General features: G+C 45.9%; 1 protein-coding gene across 1 annotated transcript; it reads left to right on the top strand.

Moving 5' to 3' along the window:
- The first annotated feature begins 4,055 nt into the window (after positions 1-4,055).
- On the top strand, positions 4,056-11,496 carry LOC119975544 (probable G-protein coupled receptor 139). The gene is made up of 3 exons (XM_038815333.1): positions 4,056-4,119; positions 4,176-4,265; positions 10,586-11,496. The coding sequence occupies exons 1-3, from the start codon at positions 4,056-4,058 to the stop codon at positions 11,494-11,496; spliced, it is 1,065 nt and encodes a 354-aa protein (XP_038671261.1).
- The last annotated feature ends 10,425 nt before the right edge of the window (positions 11,497-21,921 follow it).

Here is a 21,921-nt window from a genome sequence, read left to right as displayed (position 1 = left end):
CTCTCCCTTCATTGGTTCACCCTAGTCCAGCACCTCGGCTGATGTCCTCGACATAGCCGCCTTGACCGGGAGCAATTGCCTCCACCACCTGCATCGTCAATGCTGCCATCATCTCCTTCCTCATCGCCATGTGCTTTGAGAACTGTTTTTCAAGTTCCAAAGCCATCACCGGTCATCTTTTCTGCCATGAACAGTGCGGCCCCGCCCAGCAACAGCCTCCGCCATCCTTCCAGTTGCCGAGCCGACCCTTGCACGCGTAGGCAAACCTTCTCTCGCCCCCTTCATCACGGCAGCTTTCCTTTGGGTTTTTGACATCCTTCCTCCTCTCTTCCTGCACTTAGTTCATGGAAAATTGCCCCATTAAATTCTAAAAAAACAAGCCTCCAGCAGGAGCCATCCAATGCGCGACCTACATGCTGCCACCGGAAGTGACTGGACCCATACCTGCGGGAGATGCTTAGAGACTCACTGGAAAGGGGCACCCTGCCAACAACGCTAGCACAAGCCTCGATATTATTTATACCCAAAAAGGACAAAGATCTGACTGAGTGCGGGTGCTCCAGGCCCATCTCGCTATTCAATGTAGTTACAAAGATCCATGCAAATACTCTGGCTAAACAGCTGAACTGAACAGATTGTTGTGGAGTCCTCTTTCACTTTCTCTGTCATGGGCATTACCTGCGCTATTTCAATTGTGGCTGCCTGCTTCCTCAGCTGGCTTTGTCTTGATGTTTGTGCAAGGTCCTCCAAGTCTCGCGGAGCTGGTGTACTGCTTTCGTCATGGAGAGCATGTCAGAGTCTATTTGTAGCTATTTCTTGTCCACCAGTAGATCTACGATGGGGGCCATGGAGTACCTCTGGATCATCACCAGAATATAAGCAACCTAACCGCCCTCTCCTTCCCATATCTGAATGCTTTGAAAGCAATAATTTCTCCTATCGCTACTATCAGGGCCTCCCAGAACGGGAAGTTTGAGACCTTCCCATTCTGGTTGTTAGTCTCCATCTATGTCCTGTGAAATCCTTTGACAGCACGCCTTACTTGCAAGGGGTCTATGTTCAGACTCCATGGGCGGCATGGGGCGTGCCCATCTCCAACCTGACATCCTTGTAGTGTGGAGCATGGTCAGAGATTATGAGCTTGGAGTACTCCGCTCCAGAAGGAGAACTCTTTCTCCCCTGTGTGTGTGCACCATGGTTCCACTGGCCCAACTGTTCCATGAACATTCATATTTCGTTCGCCATGTTAGATTTTTAACGTAATTTGGGTCTTGATCGGTCTGTCCGTGGGGGCTTGTATGCAGTAAAGTCCCCCTCAGCAAGTATTGATGTTGTTCGTGACAGCGTTATCAAGCAGGACTTACTCAACATTACCCTGTTCATTGCTGCTCAGGTTGGGCTCTGCCGGAAACATTCCCCTCATGAGCTTATTACAGTCTTATTTGAAACATATAGAAACGATCTGAATTCAAGGGGTAGCCTTTGAGGATGAACCATCTTCAGTTGATTCATCTGTTACTTTTCCCTTCACCATATGAGCGGGTGGGTTAATAGTTAAAAGGTGAAGTCGCACGAGCCCAAATGCAGCAGGAATGAAGCACATTCAGCCTAGAGCTGATAGGTGAAATAAACAGTGCGCCACACAAATGCCAGGCAATGATCATCTACTCCGTGACCTCCATGAACCATCATAGTTCAATAGATACACATGCAGATCAGGGTTGTGCCCTCTGCCATGATCAGATCACCACCTGGTTCCCCAATCTCTGTCCACCATCTACAAGGTACACGTCAGCTTTATAATCACCATTTTCTCGAATGATTGATTTTCCAATAAGCTCCACACCACACTACACGAGACCCATTCAGCCACATTAAACATCCAGCCTTCCTCACCGGGGCATCATTACTGCAGAGCGTGTCATATACATCATTCGCTGGAGTAATTCACATCCCTCTTTCCACAGCTCAACCATCTGAAATGAAAAGGGCAGTTGATGCATGGAAACAAATCGCCTCCAATTACATCTCCAAGCCACGCACCTTGCGGATTTCACTGTTGCTTCACTTGCAGTATATAAACATGCTGATACTTCTTGCCTCACAACAAGTTGAACTCCTGTGGATCCAAAGAATGACTCAACGCCTCCTTCTCCAGGGCAGTTTGGACTGGACAGCAAATGCTATCTGTAATGTTGCACTTTCAGAGAATCTATTCGTGAACATCAAAGGAATTATTCATAAGCGTCTACAAGAGCATGTCTGCAGCTGGTTCTGGAAAGCCTCTGTCCAGGGGTGAAACCCCACTCTGAGTCCACCCCTTGAGATGATAGCCCACTCTGACTCCCGATTGGTCGCCCAGGCCCCTTGTCCCCCGTTTCCCCGTCCCCCGAGATGATGGCCCACTCTGAGTCCCGATTGGTCGCCCTGGCCCCGTGACTCTTAGTCTGCTGCGTTACCCTGAAAGTAACATCTTATGAAGATTATATATTTTGGTCATTAATAGTGTGAGGTGATGTTCAGATTTTTCGTCCTGTATTATTCTGAGGGATAATATGACTTTGAGTTGTAGAACTAGTTTGAGAATAAACTGAATCAACACCACTTAAATCATTTAACAATTTGCAACAGTTGAAGAGCTATACCCAAGAGCGCCGTACTGCCGGCCTATCGGGTCGCCCCTCAACCTCTGTCACTCCACTGAAAACAATCCGAGTTTATCCAAACTTTCCTCACAGCTGACACGCTCCATACCAGGCCACACCCTGAATCTACCTTAACTCCGGAAGTCAACCCCTGAATAACCGCAGCAGAGGGAAATTATGATGTTGAAGAGTGGAGTGTGTGTGTGTGGGGGCGGGCGGCTGGGTGGGGGGGTTGGGGGGGGGGGTCTGGCGGGTGTGTGGATGGGGGGGGGGGGGTGGGGGGCGGAAGCTGCCACACTACCAGAACATGGGAACACAGTGTCAAATCAGGAGGTAGGCCATTAAGAACCGAGATGAGGAGGAATTTCTTCAGTCAGAGGGTCGGGACACTGTGGAATTCTCTATCCCAGACTGTGCTCTTCAGTCCCATTTGCTCAAAGCTGAGGTCGATAGGTTGATAACAAATTGCAACAGTTGGAGAGGGCAGCTACACCCAAGACTGCACTGCCAGCCTATCAGGTCGCCCCTCAAGCTCTGTCGTTCCACTAAAAACAATCCGAGTTTATCTAAACTCTCCTCACAGCTAATACCCTCCAGACCAGGCAACATCCTGAATCTACCTGAACTCCGGGAGTCAATCCCTAAATAACTGCAGCAGAGGGGAATGATGAAGTTGAGGGGCGGAGTGTGTATTTATCTGGGGGGGGGGGGGTGTATGTGGAGACAGGCGGATATGTGTGGGTGTATGGGGGGAGGGGGGACTTTACCACTGCCAGAATGTGGGAACACAGTGTCAAATCAGGAGGAAGGTCATTTGGAACCGAGATAAGGAGGAATTTCTTCAGTCAGAGGGTCGGCACACTGTGGAATTCTCTACCCCAGACTGTGCTCTTCAGTCTCATTTGATCAAAGCTGAGGTCGATAGGTTTATAGACACGAGTGGCATCAAGCCATACGGGGAAAGTGCTGGAAGATGATGTTGGGGTGGAAGATCAGCCATGGTCGAGTTAATTGGAGGGCTAGACTCGATGGGCCGATTGGATTACTCCTGCTCCTCTGCTCCCTGTATTAGATCTGGAGATGGACCTTAATGGCCGATGAATTATCAAAAATATTGCTGGAGATTTCAAGTTGCATCAATTAATTAATACGATCAAATCAGTTCGGTCTTTAGAATTTCCAATTCAGTCTCAGTAGAAAATAAGTTCTCCCACACCAGGGAGATCACTCGGGTGTCGTCATCTGCTCTATTTGTGAGACGCAACCATGTGACCGATTTTGCAACTTCACAGTCGCTGTGGAAATCGCCCATGATATAAATTAAAAGTTCTGTTACTGCATCCACTCAGAATTTAATTCACAGGGATTTGCTACAGTGCAAAGGGACAGCACACCAGACCGAAATAAAACATGGAAACACTTGACAGTATCGGGAAAGTATACTACACGATTCTTGCCACCATTGGTGTCCCTGGTGAGTGACTATGAGAATTGAGTGTATCTGTTCTGTGTTTTTACTCTGTGACTCAGAATGTTACATGCTGGCCGAACGGTCACCGCCCTATGTTCACCAGTGTTGTAATTTCATCAGAAGTACAGTTGAATCTGTCATAAATGCGGGTAATTCTCAGTGGGCAGGTATTAGTGGGTCTTTGTAGAATTATACTGGTTGGGGGCTCCCAACTACTGTGGAAACTAGGATCCCAGTGGCCATGTATTTATGCGAGTATCTGTCACTATTGAATTCGAAGGAGTGCAGATCACTAGCTGGAGTGGAACACCTGACTCCATTGCTGGGAATAGTAGGACTGAACTGTGTGTGTGTCGCTGACTTGAGCTTGAGGGTAACAAGCTGTTCCGGTTTTGTATCATTGTTCGAGGTGACTCATCTCTCACAGTAGGGGTCCATCTCCTTGATTATGAAAGTAACTAATGGTAACGCAACATACATTTGTCGTTGTTTGATGACGTTTATGATTCAGTGTTTGCACTGAAATATTATTCAGTCTCCTTTCGAACTACACCAACAGAAACCCATTTTAACTATGTACCAGCAGTAAACAGGTGGACAACACGTTTACTGTATTTAAAGCGCGTGGATAATTAATTAGTTACAATGAGTATAGTTGCTGAAAACACTGTGTGTTATCATTTTAGTGTTGATTAAGCTCCCTCCAACAGGTATTTAATAGGTGCGAGTGTTATATTTTCGTTCTCCGTCCAGAACAAAGAACAGTACAGCACAGGAACAGGCCCTTCGGCCCTCCAAGCCTGCACGGATCACGCTGCCCGTCTGACCTAAAACCTTCTGCACTTCCAGGGTCCGTATCCCTCTATTCCATCCTATTCATGTATTTGTCAAGATGCTTCTGAAACATCGGTAACGTATCTGCTCCACCACCGTGGCAGCGCGTTCCAGGAACTCTCCAGTCTCTGTGCAAAATTACTTGTCTCGCACATTTCTAAACTTCACCCCCTGCACCTTAAGCCTCTGTCTCCTAGTAATTGACTTGGCCACCCTGGGAAAATACACCTGAATATCCAATCTGTCCATGCCACTCATAATTTTGTTAAAATCTATAAGGCCGCCCCTCAACCTCTGTCATTCCACTGAAAACAATCCGAGTTTATCCAAACTTTTCTCACAGATTATACCCACCAGACCAGGCAACACCCTGGTCTTCTGTACCCTCTCCAAAGCCTCCACATCCTTCTGGTAGTGTGGCAACCAGAATTTTGCGCAATATTCCAAACCTGGCCTAACTAAGGTTCAGTACAGTTGCAGCATACCTTCCCAATTTCTATACTCAATTCCACGACCAATGAAGGCAAGCATGTTGTAAGCTTTATTGACTACCTTCTCCATCTGCGTTGCCACTTTCAGTAATCTGAAGATCTATATACCCAGATCTCTCTGCCTGTCAACAATCCTAAGGATTCTGCCATTTACTGTATAATTACCGCCTATGGGCTGTGACTCATGGTGTTCCGCAGAGATCAGTGCTGGGATCTTTGCTGTTCGTAGTATATATAAATGATTTGGAGGAAAATGTAACTGGTCTGATTAGTAAGTTTGTGGATGACACAAAGGTTGGTGGAATTGTGGATAGCGATGAGGACTGTCAGAGGATACAGCAGGATTTTGATCGTTTGAAGGCTTGGGCAGAGAGATGGCAGATGGAGTTTAATCCGGACAAATGTGAGGTAATGCATTTGGAAGGTCTAGGACAGGTAGGGAATATACAGTGAATGGTAGAACCCGCAAGAGTATTGGTAGTCAGAGAGCTCGAGGTGTACAGGTCCACAGGTCAATGAAAGGGGTAACACAGGTGGTGAAGGTAGTCAAGAAGGCATACGGCATGCTTGCCTTCATTGGCCGGGGCATTGAGTATAAAAATTGGCAAGTCATGTAGCAGCTGTATAGAACCTTGGTTAGGCCACACTTGGAGTATGGTGTTCAATTCTGATCGCCACACAACCAGAAGGATGTGGAGGCTTTAGAGAGGGTGCAGAAGAGATTTACCAGGATATTGCCTGGTATGGAGGGCATTAGCTATGAGAAGAGGTTGCGCGGTAGCATTGTGGATAGTACAATTGCTTCACAGCTCCAGGGTCCCAGGTTCAATTCTGGCTTGGGTCACTGTCTGTGCGGAGTCTGCACATCCTCCCGTGTGTGCATGCGTTTCCTCCGGGTGCTCCGGTTTCCTCCCACAGTCCAAAGATCTGCAGGTTAGGTGGATTGGCCATGATAAAATGTCCTTAGTGTCCAAAATTCTCCTTAGTGTTGGGTGGGGTTGCTGGGTTGTGGGGATAGGGTGGAGGTGTTGACCTTGGGTAGGGTGCTGTTTCCAAAAGCCAGTGCAGACTCGATGGGCCGAATGGCCTCCTTCTGCGCTGTAAACTCTATGAAACATGGTTTATTCTCACTGGAATGAAGGAAGTTGTTGTGCGACCTGATAGAGGTCTACAAAATTGTGAGGTGCATAGACAGAGTGGATAGTCAAGAGATTTTTTCCCTGCGAAGGGGGTCAATTACTAGGGGGCATAGGTTTAATGTGCGAGTCGCAAGGTTTAGAGAAGATGTATGAGGCAAGCTTTTTATACAGAGGGTAGTGAGTTCCTGGAACTCACTGCGGGGGAGGTGGTGGAAGCAGGGACGGTAGTGACATTTAAGGGGCATCTGGACAAATACATGAATAGGATGGGAATAGAGGGCTACGGACCACAAATGTGTTGAAGATTTTAGTTTAGACGGGCAGAATGTTCGGCGCAGGCTTGGAGGGCCGAAGGGCATGTTCCTGTGCTGTACTTTTCTCTGTTCTTTATCCTTTATTAGAACTTCCATAATGCATTACCTTATATTTTTCTGGATTAAACTCCATCTGCTATTTTTCCGTCCTTGTCTCCAACTGATCTATATCCTGCTGCATTCTCTGACAATCCTGACCACTATCTGCAACTCCGTCAACCTTTGTGTCATCCATAAGGTTATTAATCAGATCAGCTACATTTTCCACCAAATTATCTATATATACTACGAACATCAAAGGGCCCAGCACTGATTCCTGCAAAACATCACTAGTAACAGCCTTCTATTCAGAAAAGCACCGTTCCACTGTCTTCTATGACCTAGCGTTCTGTATCCATCTTGACAGCTCACCTCTGATCCCGTGTGACTTTGACATTTGTACCAGTCTTCTGTGAGGGACCTTGTCAAAGGCTTTACTGACGTCCATGTAGACAAAACCCACTCACCTTCCTTCATCAATGATCTTCGTCACTTCCTGAGAACATTAAATTGGGCTGTGCTTATGCATTTCTGTAATCAATTGATTACAGTAATAATATATGTAGTACATTTAAGCAACACTGATCTCCATGCTCACCTCAATGAGGCACTTCATCTCAAGGAAAGACATATTCAAATTGGCCAGCAACGATAATGGTTTTCAAGAGATAGAGATATTAACAATATATGTCAACTGTAAATAGTAACATGATTATAGTGTTACTAAATATTTTACATTTTTATATTTATATTTTATATTTTTAATATTTTAATATTTTAAAATAGAGCACTTCTTCAATAAGAAATTCACTTCGATATCTGGAATATTATCAAAGAACTGATACTTATTAATTAATACTAGAGTTACAGAAAACACGGTTGAATTTACAGCACTGAAACTGACTATTTCGTCCAACTGTTTCTCGTCAGTATTTATCCTGTCCACTCCCACCCTTTCCCCTTGCAATGCACTGGTTCGCACTTCCATCACGTCCCCTCCCCTAAAACCTTCCTATCCAAACACATGAGATGCATCTCCTGTCCTTTCATCTGCTTAGGGGCAGCATGGTAGCATGGTGGTTAGCATAAATGCTTCACAGCTCCAGGGTCCCAGGTTCGGTTCCTGGCTGGGTCACTGTCTGTGCGGAGTCTGCACGTCCTCCCCGTGTGTGCGTGGGTTTCCTCCAGGTGCTCCGGTTTCCTCCCACAGTCCAAAGACGTGCGGGATAGGTGGATTGGCCATGCTAAATTGCCCGTAGTGTCCTAAAAAAGTAAGGTTAGGGAGGGGGTTGTTGGGTTACGGGTACGGGGGGGATACGTGGGTTTGAGTAGGGTGATCATTGCTCGGCACAACATTGAGGGCTGAAGGGCCTGTTCTGTGCTGTACTGTTCTATGTTCTATATGTCACCATCCATGTAGATTAAAAATTGATTGTTGTACTTCCCCCAATCTAGCAACTACATTTTCCTCATGATGTGTTCCGTTCCACATTGGAAATTTAATTAGTTCTTTGAAAGATTGTTTGGAAGGCCATTCCCATCCGGTCCTGAAGTGCGACCCTGGGTTTTTGGTCATGTTGCCATTTGAATTCTGAATCACAGTCAGTCTCCTATCCTTTTCCACAAATGAGGAACATATAGGCCAGGTCAGGTAAGGATGGTGGATTTCATTATCAAAAGGACTTTAGTGAACCAGATGCGTTCCTGCAAGAATCAATTGAAGTTTGATGGTCGCCATTCCTGTGTCAACATTTTTCTTCCAGACCCATTAACTGTATTGAACTGCCAGTGACCATGGTGGGATTTGAATACATGCCCCAGGGCATGCGCATGTTACTAACCCAGCCACATTACCACTCTGGTACCATCTGCCCTATCACTGGGTTAGACACGTTATTAGTTGCTCCACACAGTTTAGGAACTTACGATTGTAAATTCTGCTCCCACTTTTATGGTTCACATATGTCTGCAATTCTGAGAATGGAGGAGGTGTGGACTGATGATTGGGGTGGATACTCACTCAATCGGCATGGACTGTGGACTGGATAACATTCAAACCTTTCTCCATCATGTCCCCTTCCTACCAGAGCCGTCTTTATCACTGTGTTGTTTTTCTTTAACCATTTACGCCTTGCTTCAGTTTCTATCATGTGGTGTTCACCTTACAGCATCATGACTTAATCATTGAATAACTCGTTCATTCTGTCGCCGTTCCATATTTTTCTGGCTCAATCATTGCTTGAAAACTAGTAATTACTAATTGCATATGAAAGACAATCGACTGGAAAAGTAAACTAAATTTCGACATCAATGCCAGTGCCTGGTCCAAGGAGTATTTTCAGTATTTCTCTTTTATTTTATCAGCTCCAGTTCAGTCTCTTTATTTTACTTTAGTGATGAGGTGATGGCTTTGTGCTGGCACTGAACCAGGGACTTAGGAAACACAAGTTCGAATCCTCCGAAGTCAGATGATAGAATTTGAATTAAAGAAAATACTAGAATTGAAAATCTAATGATAACAATGAAAACAATGTCATTAAAAATGTCTTGCTTCACTCATGTCCTTTGGGACAGGGGGGCGGTCTTCTGTCCTTACGGAGTCGGGCCTAGATATGATTCCAGAACAATAGCAATGGTGTTGACACGTTAAATGTCCTTTTGAAATGCTCAGCAAAGAGTTCAGTTCAAGGGTAATTAGAGAGTGCAATAAATGCTGACTAAGTCAACGACACTGTCATCCCAAGAATGAATTTTTAAAAATAACACTTGGGTATTAATGGGCTGGGATGCACAATTTAGGGGCTGGGCCGATTGATTTGCCTGAGGCTTAAGACCCTAAGACCATAAGATATAGCAGCAGAATTAGGCCATTCAGCCCATCGAGTCTGCTCCGCCATTCAATCATGGCTGATAAGTTTCTCATCCCCATTCTCCTGCCTTCTCCCCTTAACCCTGATCCCCTTATTAATAAAGAACCTATCCATCTCTGTCTTAAAGACACTCAGTGACATGGCCTCTACATCCTTTTGCGATACTGAATTTGACATATTCATCACCATCTGGCTGAAGTAATTGTTCCTCGGTTCTGCTTTAAATTATCATCCCTTCAGTCGGAGGCTGTTCTGTTGGATTCTAGTTTCTCCTACTGGTGGAAACATCAGCTCCACATTCACTCCATCTAGGCCTCTCAGTATTCTATAACTTTCAATGAGATCTCCCCTCATCCTTCTAATCTCCATCGACTACAGACATTTCGGGATTAATAAACGGATTGGGGGCGATGGGGAGAAGGCAGGAGAATGGGGGTGAGAAACATATCAGCCATAATTGAATGGTGTAGGAGAGTCGATGGGCTGAATGATCTAATTCAGCCACTATGACTTCTGGTCTAATATTCCCAATTGGGTGGCAGAGTAGCACAGTGGTTACCACTGTTGCTCCCCAGGTTCCATTCCCACTCGGGCTACTGTCTGTGCGGAGTCTCCACGTTCTCCCCGCGTGGGTTTCCTCTGGGTGCTCTGGTTTCCTAAAGAGTATTATATATATTTTCATGGTGGCAACATGAGTAGCCACCGGATGCAACTCCAACCATCATTCTTTTAGACTGTTTGATAAGTACTATCCAGTATTTTTGTCCTTCTCTCTCTTACAGTTAATTTACTGGCGATCTTGATCCTGTACCAGCGAAAATGTGGCCTCTCCAACTGCACCACTCGCTACCTGGTGGCCATGGCAACAGCAGATCTCTTGGTAATAATCACTGCGATCATACTCTATCGGATTGGTTCTTATTATTTCGCAACATCTTTCTTGGACATCACCCCAGTGTGTAGTATTACCTTTATCCTGCTTTATGCAGCGGCAGAATGTTCAGTCTGGTTCACTGTCATGTTCTCGTTTGATAGATTTGTGGTAATTTGCTCTCAGAAGTTGAAGATGAAATATTGCACAGAGAGAACTGCAGCCGTGGTTCTATCAACAACCTGCATTCTGCTCTGTTTAAAAGACGTTCCCATGTACTTTAGATTTGAACCTGCAGAGTTTATCGACAATGTTCCCTGGTTCTGTCATGACAATCCAAGTTATTATACTGATCCCGCATGGGTGGTGTATGGCTGGTTAGATAAGGTTTTAAATCCATTCATACCATATGTTTTAGTCCTATTATTCAATGCTCTGACAGTGAGATATATTTTGGTGACCAGTCGAGTTCGTCAGGGGCTGATGGGTCAGAGCAAGCGGGTGAATCGCAGTGACCCAGAGATGGACAGCAGAAGGAAATCCATGATTTTACTCTTCACCATATCTGGCAGCTTCATACTTTTATGGCTTTTGTATGTTCTACACTCCTTCTATTATATTATTACAGGGATTAATCCTGTGTATTACGATGATCTGGCTTACATTTTGGCAGATGTTGCAGTTATGCTTCTGAATTTGAATTGCTGTACAAATGCATTTATTTATGGGGTGACACAGCCCAGGTTCAGGGACCAGTTCAAGAGCGCAATTAAATACCCATTTACATTATTTATTCAACTAATTAATAAACAGAACAACTGAGATCTCAGCCCAGAGGTAGGTAGAGGTGCTTCCATTTCTTGAATAGAATATGTATCCCCGAGGCTTCAATGAACTGAATGATACGAGGAATCAATGAGGATCTAACAATACCACTGCAGGACATGGAAGGGCAGCCACAGCGCAGGATTTTCCAGCCCTTCCCACTGGCAAGCTCTTCCATCCCACCGATGTCAATGTGAATTTGAATCAATCGCCATGCCGTTCTCTCCTCCACCTCCACTCAGCTCCTCACGCCTGCTCAGAGCGAGAAATAGATTTTTTAAAAATGTGTAAATACAATTTGTCAATATATTATACTTACTCTTTGATTTGTTTTGTGATATTTGATTGTGCCTGTTCACATTTTGCCTTCAAAATAAAATTGTCACACTTTAGCATGAAGGCACTTATAGAGGGATCTGTGAATGTAGGTGTCCGCGCAAGTTTGTATTGGCTGTTAGAAAAGCTTATATGCGTTGAGGAATCTCAACTGGACGTGTAGCACCAGCAGGGGTAAGGAAACCGCCTGTTGAATCGTCCCTCCCTCCCTCCCACTTCTAATGAATCAGTGCTCTCTCATGTTGAACACCACTTGAAGGATGGCAAAGGCATGAAATGTACTCTGGTTGGGGAATTCCAATGTCTGCATGGTTCGACAGCACCAGTACTGACCAAAGTGGCTGAGTGCAGAAGGAAATACGTACCAGACTGGAGTTGAGGCAGATCGTGAATGAGCTAAGATGCAGCAATGTACTCGACGTTCTCCTCTTCTAGCTACCTCTCACAAATGCATCAGTCCATAGGAGTATTCTTTGACGTGACCACGAATTAAACAATGAAATAAAGAAGGCACCACCATAAATTGTGCTGCTGGTGGAGGCAAGCTGTGAGACGTAGGGAGTTGGCTGGCCAGGGGGGTCAGATGTTGGGTGATTAGTGGGACACACAGAGGTCTGGGTTTGTGGGGTTCTGATAGCCAGAGTGTCGGAGAGATATCAGAAAGTGGATAATCAGGCATCAAATGGTCTTAACACTTTGGTCCTACTACACAAGGCATATCACAGGAACATAGAACATAGAACAGTACAGCACAGAACAGGCCCTTCGGCCCTCGATGTTGTGCCGAGCAATAATCACCCTACTTTAAACCCACGTAACCCGTATACCCGTAACCCAACAATCCCCCCATTAACCTTACACTACGGGCAATTTAGCATGGCCAATCCACCTAACCCGCACATCTTTGGACTGTGGGAGGAAACCGGAGCACCCGGAGGAAACCCATGCACACGGGGAGGACGTGCAGACTCCACACAGACAGTGACCCAGCCGGTCATTAAATTCCGCAAATGCAATGCACTCTTTAATGGTGATATGAAGCTGCAGATGGTAATTCTTTTCAAGGTTCTGATGCGTTGTTACAGACACGAAGGGGCTTAATTCAAACAAAAACAATTTTCTGCACGTCATCTCAACACTAAACAGAAAGGTGTTTTGATGTGTTTCTCCCTTTATAATTGAGGAAGTATTTCACAAATGCTCAGACTTTGGTGGGATCAAAGTTTGTATTAATAATCCCACAGGAAACTCGAGGGAGGATGAACTCAAAGGGTTAGTTTAGTTTTACACTATCAAAATGCAGGAGGAAAGTCCCAAGGCCACTTCCTGTACATTTATGCAATTGAGGAGGGGTAGTTGAAAGAACGATCCACAGAGCAGAGACCACAGAGAAGGTTGTTGAATCTAGAGTCATAATCCATTGAAGTATTGTTTAACAAACTCCCTCAGATTTGAAAACTGATGCTCGATAATTCAATTTTCTGATGTGCTGGGCACACAGAGATAAAATAGTCTGAATCAGCTCATTATTTATGCTTCCACAAATGTTTGGTTTCTGGACTGCTGTCCTGAACAATTCTCGGTAACAATCTGAGGATTTTAGAGAGAGAGACAGTGAGTAGTGAATACAGACTATGCTCTGAGCTCCCAAAACTGTGCTTTTCAGTCACAGGCTCCCTTTTATTCTGACAAACACTGATTACGCAGCAAAGGTGGTAAGCTCCACACCATAATTGGAATTAGTTGACACAAAAACACTAATAATATGGGGCATCTTTTGATCTCAGACTTGGACCTCAGGTTCTCCTGAGGGACAGCAGCCAATTGGTATATTTTGAATAGCCTAATTGCTGTTCCTGCCTGTCTACAATTCAGGAGTAGTTATGTTTCCCTGTCAGAAATTGAGGGGTTTATCACATCCGTTCTTAAATGTGGTAATGGGAGGATGTGGTCACAAAAACCTCCCCAAACTTAATCATGGGAAGACCAGTACATCTGTGGAAACAAGGCTGAAGCTTCTGCAGCCACCTTCAGCCACATGTCCCTGGTGGATAATCTATTTTTGTTTAATGGGGTTTTCAGGTCCCCAGCAACACGGAGGCCGCTTTGATTTGCACACGTGATATCGAGAAACGGTAGAAAGCCTTATAATAATAATCTTTATTAGTCTCACAAATATGCTCACATTAACACTGCAATGAAGTTACCGTGAAAATCCCCTCGTCGCCACACTTGTTCAGGTACACTGAGGGAGAATTCAGAATGTCCAATTCATCTAACAAGCATATCTTTCCTGACTTGTGGGAGGAAAGTGGACCTCCCAGAGGAAACCCATACAGACATGGGGAGAACATGCAGACTCCGCAGAGACAATGACCCAAGCCGGCAATCAAACCTGGATCCCTGGCGTTGTCTAGCAACAGTGCTGACCACTGCGCTACTATAACTATAGCAAAGGACCGACGCTGACAATACCCGAGCAGTAGTAGGTGGCACGGTAGCGCAGCAGTTAGCACTGCTGCCTCACAGCCCTAGGGACCCAGGTTCAATTTCACTGTTGGTGTGGAATTTACACGTTCTCCCCGTGTCTGCATGGGTTTCCTCTGGATGCTCCTATTTCCTGCCGTGCTCTGAAGATGTGCAGGATAGGTGGGTTGGTCATGCTAAATTGCCCATTAAGTTGGCGTTACTGGGTTACAGGGATATGTTGGGGATGTGGGTTTAGGCAGGGTGCTCTTTCAGAGGGTCTGTGCAGACGCGATGGGCAGAATGACCTCCTTCTGCACTGTAGGTCACTGTTGAAGCGTAACCTCATAGCAGTAATTAGCCCATAAAACATAGAAACAAATTACGGTCATTCAGCACATCGAGTCTGCTCCGCCAATCAATCATGGCTTATATGTTTCTCATCCGCCTTCTCCCCGTAACCCCTGATCCCCTTATAAATCAAGAACTGATCGATCTCTGTCTTAAAGATACTCAGTGATTTGGCCTCCACAGCCTTCTGCGGCAAAGAGTTCCACAGATTCACAACCCTGAAGAAATTCCTCATCTGTTTTAAAGGATAGTCCCTTTAGTCTGACGCTAATGGTTGAAATGTTCTCTGCACATCCACTCTATCCACGGCTCTCAGTATCCTGCAAGTTTCAATAAGATCCACCTCATCCTTCAAACTGCAACGAGTACAGACACAGAGTCCTCAACCGCTCCTCATGTGACAAGCTCTTCATTCTTGGGATCATCTTTGTGAACTTCCTCTGGACCCTTTCTAAGGCCAGCACACCTTCCCTTAGATATGGGACACAAATCTGCTCTCAATATTTGAAATGGGATCTGACTGTTACACAACTTCAGAGGTACATCTCTGCTCTTGTATTCTCGCCCTCTAGACATAATGCTAACATTGCATTTACCTTCCTAACTGCCGACTGAACATACAAGTTAACCTTAAGAGAATCTTGAACTAGGTCTCCTAAGTCCCTTCATGCATCTGATTTCCCCAGCCTTTTCCCATTTAGAAGATAGTCCATGTCTTCATTTTTCCTTCCAAAATGCAGAAGCTCGCACTTTCCCATATTGTATTCCATCTGCCACTTCTTTGCCCACTCTCCTAACCAGTCCAAGTCATTCTGCTGCCCCCTGCTTCATCAATACTACCTGTCCCTCTGTGTGAAATGTTTTTTTTACAGTAGGTTCCCTTTGTGGGGAAGATCAGATTTAGAACCATTATTGTATGATAGTCACCACAACATCCAATAGGGCATTCAGCAGGACGTCCTCACCCAAGGAGGGGAGAGAATGTCGAGATCGCTACCGCAGGGAGTAGTTGGTGAGCCCGATAGATGGTTTTAAAGATGAGCTGCGCAAGCATAGGAAGTAAATCTTTCAAAAAGGAATAGATGATAAATTTAGATAGGAAAAAATAGGAAGAGGCGAGAAAGGTGAACATTTGTCACAGGGACTGGCTGGGCCAAATGGTCTGCTTCTGTCCTATCTATCCAATCAAACATAACACTTTACCACAGCAAGTATCACATGAAACTGACCACAGCAAATATCATTCTGCCTAGAAGTAGAAGCATTGTCCTGCAATGATAACAAGTATTTTCATGGTCTCAAATTTCTGGCTTTAATTTCTTCAATCTGGGCGATTGCGGGTCTCTTCTTAGCCACACGACTGTGCGGGGAAGGTTCATCTCAGAGTGAGATGAGACAATTGTAGTGGCCGCTCAGAATGATACGCTATCGACTGAATAGCCTCCTACTGTGCTGGGGGAGAATACTCCAGATGGGGGAGACAATGAGGGGATAAACAGAGAGGGAGAGGCTGGGGTGAAACTAGTGGGGGCGAGGAGGGTATGGGGGGGGGGGGGGTGACAGGCTCCAGGGAAAGCTGAGGGACATGGGAGTGGAAGGGCATTAGTCTGGCTTCGACAGATTGCTCATGGCAGCGATGAAAACAAAAGTACTGCAAACAGTCACTTTGAAGTGCCCTCAAGCAAAGGCAAACCCGGAGTGCAAGGGCACATCCACATGGCTCTCATATAGATGGCTGTCATCTTGAGTGGCGCCTGGCACAGGCGCAGCTACATGGCGAGTACGGTGACCACAGCCATCTTGATTGCCCCCCTATCAAATGGAAACCCAGGAGTGCGGGAGCACATCCACAAGATAAATATGGTTGACCCCACAAGAGGGGGGGGGGGCATAAACCCGCCATCAGGATAGTCATCTGGAACGTACGGGATCCACAGGCAGATAGATGGAGCCCCAAATCACGGAAAAAGTCAAACATGGCGAAGGAACTGAGTGTATTCATGGAATAGATGGGGGCAGTGGCCCCACGGTGGTTCACACACTCAGGGGAGAAGGTTTCCCTCTTCTCCCAGGTACACATAGTACATACTAGGATCGATGTATTTGTAGTCCACTAAGCGATGCGTCCAGGGATGGTAGGAGAGGAATGCGTTGCACTTGTAATCTCAGGCCATGATCCACAAAACGTGGATGGGATGGGCTCAATGTACCCCATGGAGGCTGGACACAGCCCTCCTGGCCGACAAGTATTATGCAAACATATCACAGGCCATAGATGGGTACGTTACCAACTGCCAGAATGGAGAAGTCTCGCCCGCTACGTTCTGGCTGCGTTAAAGGCTGTGAAAAGGGGAGAAATTATGGCATACAAGGAGTGCAAAGGTAGGAAGGAGATGGTGGCTAGGCAAGAGCTGGTCGACTCCATAGTGGAGGTGGACATGCCTTACTTCTCAGCCCCAACCATGGAGCTACTGGCAGAGGAAGGAGCTACAGATGGACTTTGACCTGCACTCCATGGGGAAAGCAGTGGCCAGCTCGGCCGGACACGGGGGCATTCTATGAACACAGAGACAAAGCCAGCTACCTGCTGCCTCATCAGCTGAGAAAGCAGGCATCCACGAGGAAGATAGCCCAGGTTAGGGACAGCAGCAACAGGCTGGTCACCACTCCGGAAAGGGTCAATGACGCCCATGTGACCTTCTACCTGGGGCTTTACTCATTAGAGCCCCATAAGGCGGACTCAGGGACGAATCAGTTCCTCATTGGACTGGGCATGCCCGATGTGGATGGAGAGGAGAGACAGGGCTTGGAAGCACAATTAGAACTGAAAGAAGTCATGGAGAATATCAGCTCAATGCAGGTGGGGATGCCACTGGAGCCAGATGGATTCCTGGCAGACCTCTGCTAAACATTTGCGCCAGCATTGGGCCCACATGGGCAGGAGATATTCACACACTTGCTATTAAGGGGCTACCTTACTAGCGAGTGTGCAAACTCGCTACTGCGGAAGAGTGAGGGCATGGGTGAAGTAACCGGTATCAGAATGGATGAATATGGAGGAGAGTTCCTGCACAGGAGTGTTGCTCCGAGCCCTAGTAACAATTGCACTTCCATCACTCCCGACAAACACTCGAGGGGCCCAGTGGTAGTAGCCATGCTTTGGACGTGCAAGGAGATGCGGAAACATTTCACCTGAACCAAAATGTCCACCATGGCCCCCATGGGCAACATTCACAGGTTTACTCCCACAATAATGGACACAGCCTTGAAAAGATGGAGAAAGGACCACGGGACACTGACAGGGGCTTGTACACAGATGACAGAGTAGCGACCTGGGGAAACACACGGATAGGTTCTAATTGCCAAAAGGAAATGAGCGAAGACACTTACAGGTCAAAAGCTTCCTCAGTAATGAAACAACGATGCACCTCCAGATACCATGACATTCAGTGTTCGAAGAACGACTGGACGCAGGCACCCTAGGCGAGGGAAACTGTGGGTGGGGGGGGGGGGGAGAAGCTGTTGGAGGAGTTGCACTACCCGCTTGACAATACAAGGGAAAAACGGGAGGAGGAACTCAGCATAGAAATAAATGCAGGACTCTGGATCGAAGCACTGCATAAAGTAAACTTCACCTCCACATGCACAGGGTTTAGGCTAATGGAGCTAAAAGTGGTACAATAAGTGCACCTAACCAGACCCCCAAATAGCAGGTTCTTTATGGAGGTGGTGAACAAATGTGAACGGTGCCAGGAAGGCCCAGCCAACCACATCATATGTTCTGGGCATGCCCCAAAACTGTTGGGTACTCGGCGACCTTTTTTGAGGCAATATCCAGGGTAGTGGTCTTCGGCATCTCAGACTATCCAGAATTCTTCATGAGGAGGGGGCCGCAGCCCTAGCCTTTGCCTCCATTATCACCCGCCAAGAATCCTGCTTAGATGACGGTTAGCAGCAGCACCCAAGACTGCAGACTGGCTGTCCGACCTCGCGGAATTTATCAAACTGGACAAAATGAAAATGACCATCCGAGGTTTCAGAAGAAGGCTCCCACAGAACCGGGAAGCCATTTACCAACGCATGTTCCAGGATGTGTTCATAGCCATAACCAATAGAGTAAGGAAGAGTGGAGAGGCGAGGGGACACGCAAGGAAAGCAAGAGGGACAAGAGACTAAAACTGTCGGTAGGCATCTGTAAATGCACCTAAACTGGGAACAGCAACACAGGTAGCCGTTCAAAGCGGGACACTGCCACAGCAGGAGGGAAAGCAATTGTATGGAAATATCTAGACTGACATAAGAACTAGGAGCAGGAGTAGGCCATCTGGCCCCTCGAGCCTGCTCCGCCACTCAATGAGATCATGGCTGATCTTTTGTGGACTCAGCTCCACTTTCCGGGCCGAACACAATAGCCCTTAATCCCTTTATTCTTCAAAAAACTATCTATCTTTACCTTAAAAACATGTAATGAAGGAGCCTCTACTGCTTCACTGGGCAAGGAATTCCATAGATTCACAATCCTTTGGGTGAAGAAGTTCCTCCTAAACTCAGTCCTAAATCTACTTCCCCTTATTTTGAGGCTTTACACCCTATTTCTGCTTTCACTCGCCAGTGGAAACAACCTGCCCGCATCTATCCTATCTATTCCCTTCATAATATTATATGTTTCTATAAGATCCCCCCTTATCTTTCCAAATTCCAACGAGTACAGTCCCAGTCTACTCAACCTCTCCTCGTAATCCAACCCCTTCTGCTCTGGGATTAACCACGTGAATCTCCTCTGTACCCCCTCCAGTGCCAATACGTCCTTTCTCAAGTAAGGAGACCAAAACTGAACACAATACTCCAGGTGTGGCCTCACTAACACCTTATACAATTGCAGCATATCCTCCCTCATCTTAAACTCCATCCCTCTAGCAATGAAGGACAAAATTCCATTTGCCTTCTTAATCAACTGTTGCACCTGTAAACCAACTTTTTGCGACTCATGCACTAGAACACCCAGGTCTCTCTGCACAGCAGCGTGTTTTAATATTTTATCATTTAAATAATAATCCCGTTTGCTGTTATTCCTACCAAAATGGATTACCTCACATTTGTCAACATTGTATTCCATCTGCCAGACCCTAGCCCATTCACTTAACCTATCCAAATCCCTCTGCAGACTTCCAGTATCCTCTGCACTTTTCACTTTAACACTCATCTTATGGTCTTCTGCAAACTTGGACATATTGCACTTGGTACCCAACTCCAAATCATCTATGTAAATTGTGAACAATTGTGGGCCCAACACTGATCCCTGAGGGACACTACTACCTACTGATTGCCAACCAGAGAAACACCCATTAATCCCCACTCTTTGCTTTCTATTAATTAACCAATCCTCTATCCATGCTACTAATGCCATGCATCTTTATCTCATGCAGCAACCTTTTGTGTGGCACCTTGTCAAAGGCTTTCTGAAAATCCAGATATACCACATCCGTTGGCTCCCCGTTATCTACCGCACTGGTAATGTCCTCAATAAATTCTACTAAATTAGTTAGGCACAGCCTGCCCTTTATGAACCTATGCTGCGTCTGCCCAATGGGACAATTTATATCCAGATCCCTCGCTATTTCTTCCTTGTGATAGATTCCAGCATCTTCCCTACTACCAAAGTTAAGCTCACTGACCTATAATTACCAGCTCTCTGCCTACCTCGTTTTTTAAATAGTGGTGTCACGTTTGCTAATTTCCAATCCGCCGGGACCACCCCAGAGTCTAGTGAATTTTGGTAAATTATCATTAGTGCATTTGCAATTTCCCTAGCCATCTCTTTTAGCACGCTGGGATGCATTCCATCAGGGCCAGGAGACTTGTCTACCGTTAGCCATTAGCTTGCCCATCACTACCTCCTTAGTGATAACAATTTTCTCAAGGTCCTCACCTGTCATAGCCTCATTTCTATCAGTCACTGGCATGTTATTTGTGTCTGCCACTGTGAAGACGACCCAAATCAACCTGTTCAGTTCCTCATCTCCCATTATTAAAACTCCCTTCTCATTCTCTAAAGGACCAATATTTACCTTAGCCACTCTTTTTTGTTTTATATATTTGTAGAAATCTGTATATATTTGTAGACATCTGCCTGTCTGTTTACCTCCTTTGATTTCTTGCTCATTGTATGTTCTGTTGTTTTGTTTTTGTTTTTATCTGGTCGGCGTGGTTATATAAGTTGCAACATATACCATATCAGTTGCGAAATATTATTGCTTTCCCCATAGAGTGCAGGTCTGTGCGGAGTCTGCACGTTCTCCCTGTGTCTGTGTGGGTTTCCTCCGGGTGCTCCGGTTTCCTCCCACAATCCAAAGACGTGCTGGTTAGGTGGACTGTTCACGCTAAATTGCCCTCAGTGACCAAAAAGGTGAGGAGGGGTCATTGGGGGATAGGGTGGAAGTGAGGTCTTAAGTGGGTCGGTGCACACTCGATGGGCGGAATGGCCTCCTTCCGCACTGTATGTTCTATATTCTATGTTCTATAAAATACAAAATGTGAAAACCCAATAAAAATATTTCTGTAAAACATACTCCTAAAAAGTACTGAAGTCTTGTGTTCCTGAATTAAGCTCCGGGTGCTCCGGCTTCCTCCCACAGTCCAAAGATGTGCAGGTGAGGTGGATTGGCCATGATAAATTGCCCTTAGTGTCCAAAATTGCACTTAGTGTTGGGTGGGGTTACTGGGTTATGGGGATAGGGTGGAGGTGTTAACCTTGGGTAGGGTGCTCTTTCCAGGAGCTGCTGCAGACTCGATGAGCCGAATGGCCTCCTTATGGACTGTAAAATCTATGTAAAGTACAGAAATTGAGCCTTATTGTGCTCATTCTTTTGGAATGAAACGCGGGCAATGACGACTAATCTCAGGGAGCAGTGTTCCCTGTACAATGTGCACTTGAAAAGCCTCCGACTGATTTTGGATCTCACTATTCTACAGGTGTACCAAGATAGGTGCCAAGTTAAATTTCATAAGTAAGTACAAAGGACAAGCCATGTCTCGTTAGGGAATTCTCAACGGCTGCTGTGACCTAAAAAGCATGTACTGTATCATTTCAAAATGCAACCTGTGGAGCCAGTAGGAACAGGAATGCTCCCCAATTTTTCCATAATCCACAAACACACATTATTGCTCGAGATTTACAGAACTGGTGTGTTTTAAGTCCGCCCTCGGAAAGGAATGATGTCGAAGAAAACTGCTGCAAAGATGCAGTGACCACTGTGGTGTGGATTTCCC

Source organism: Scyliorhinus canicula, chromosome 13 (assembly GCF_902713615.1).
Source record: "Scyliorhinus canicula chromosome 13, sScyCan1.1, whole genome shotgun sequence".
NCBI classification, from domain to species: Eukaryota; Metazoa; Chordata; class Chondrichthyes; order Carcharhiniformes; family Scyliorhinidae; genus Scyliorhinus; species Scyliorhinus canicula.
This window is presented reverse-complemented; position numbering and strand designations above follow the sequence as displayed.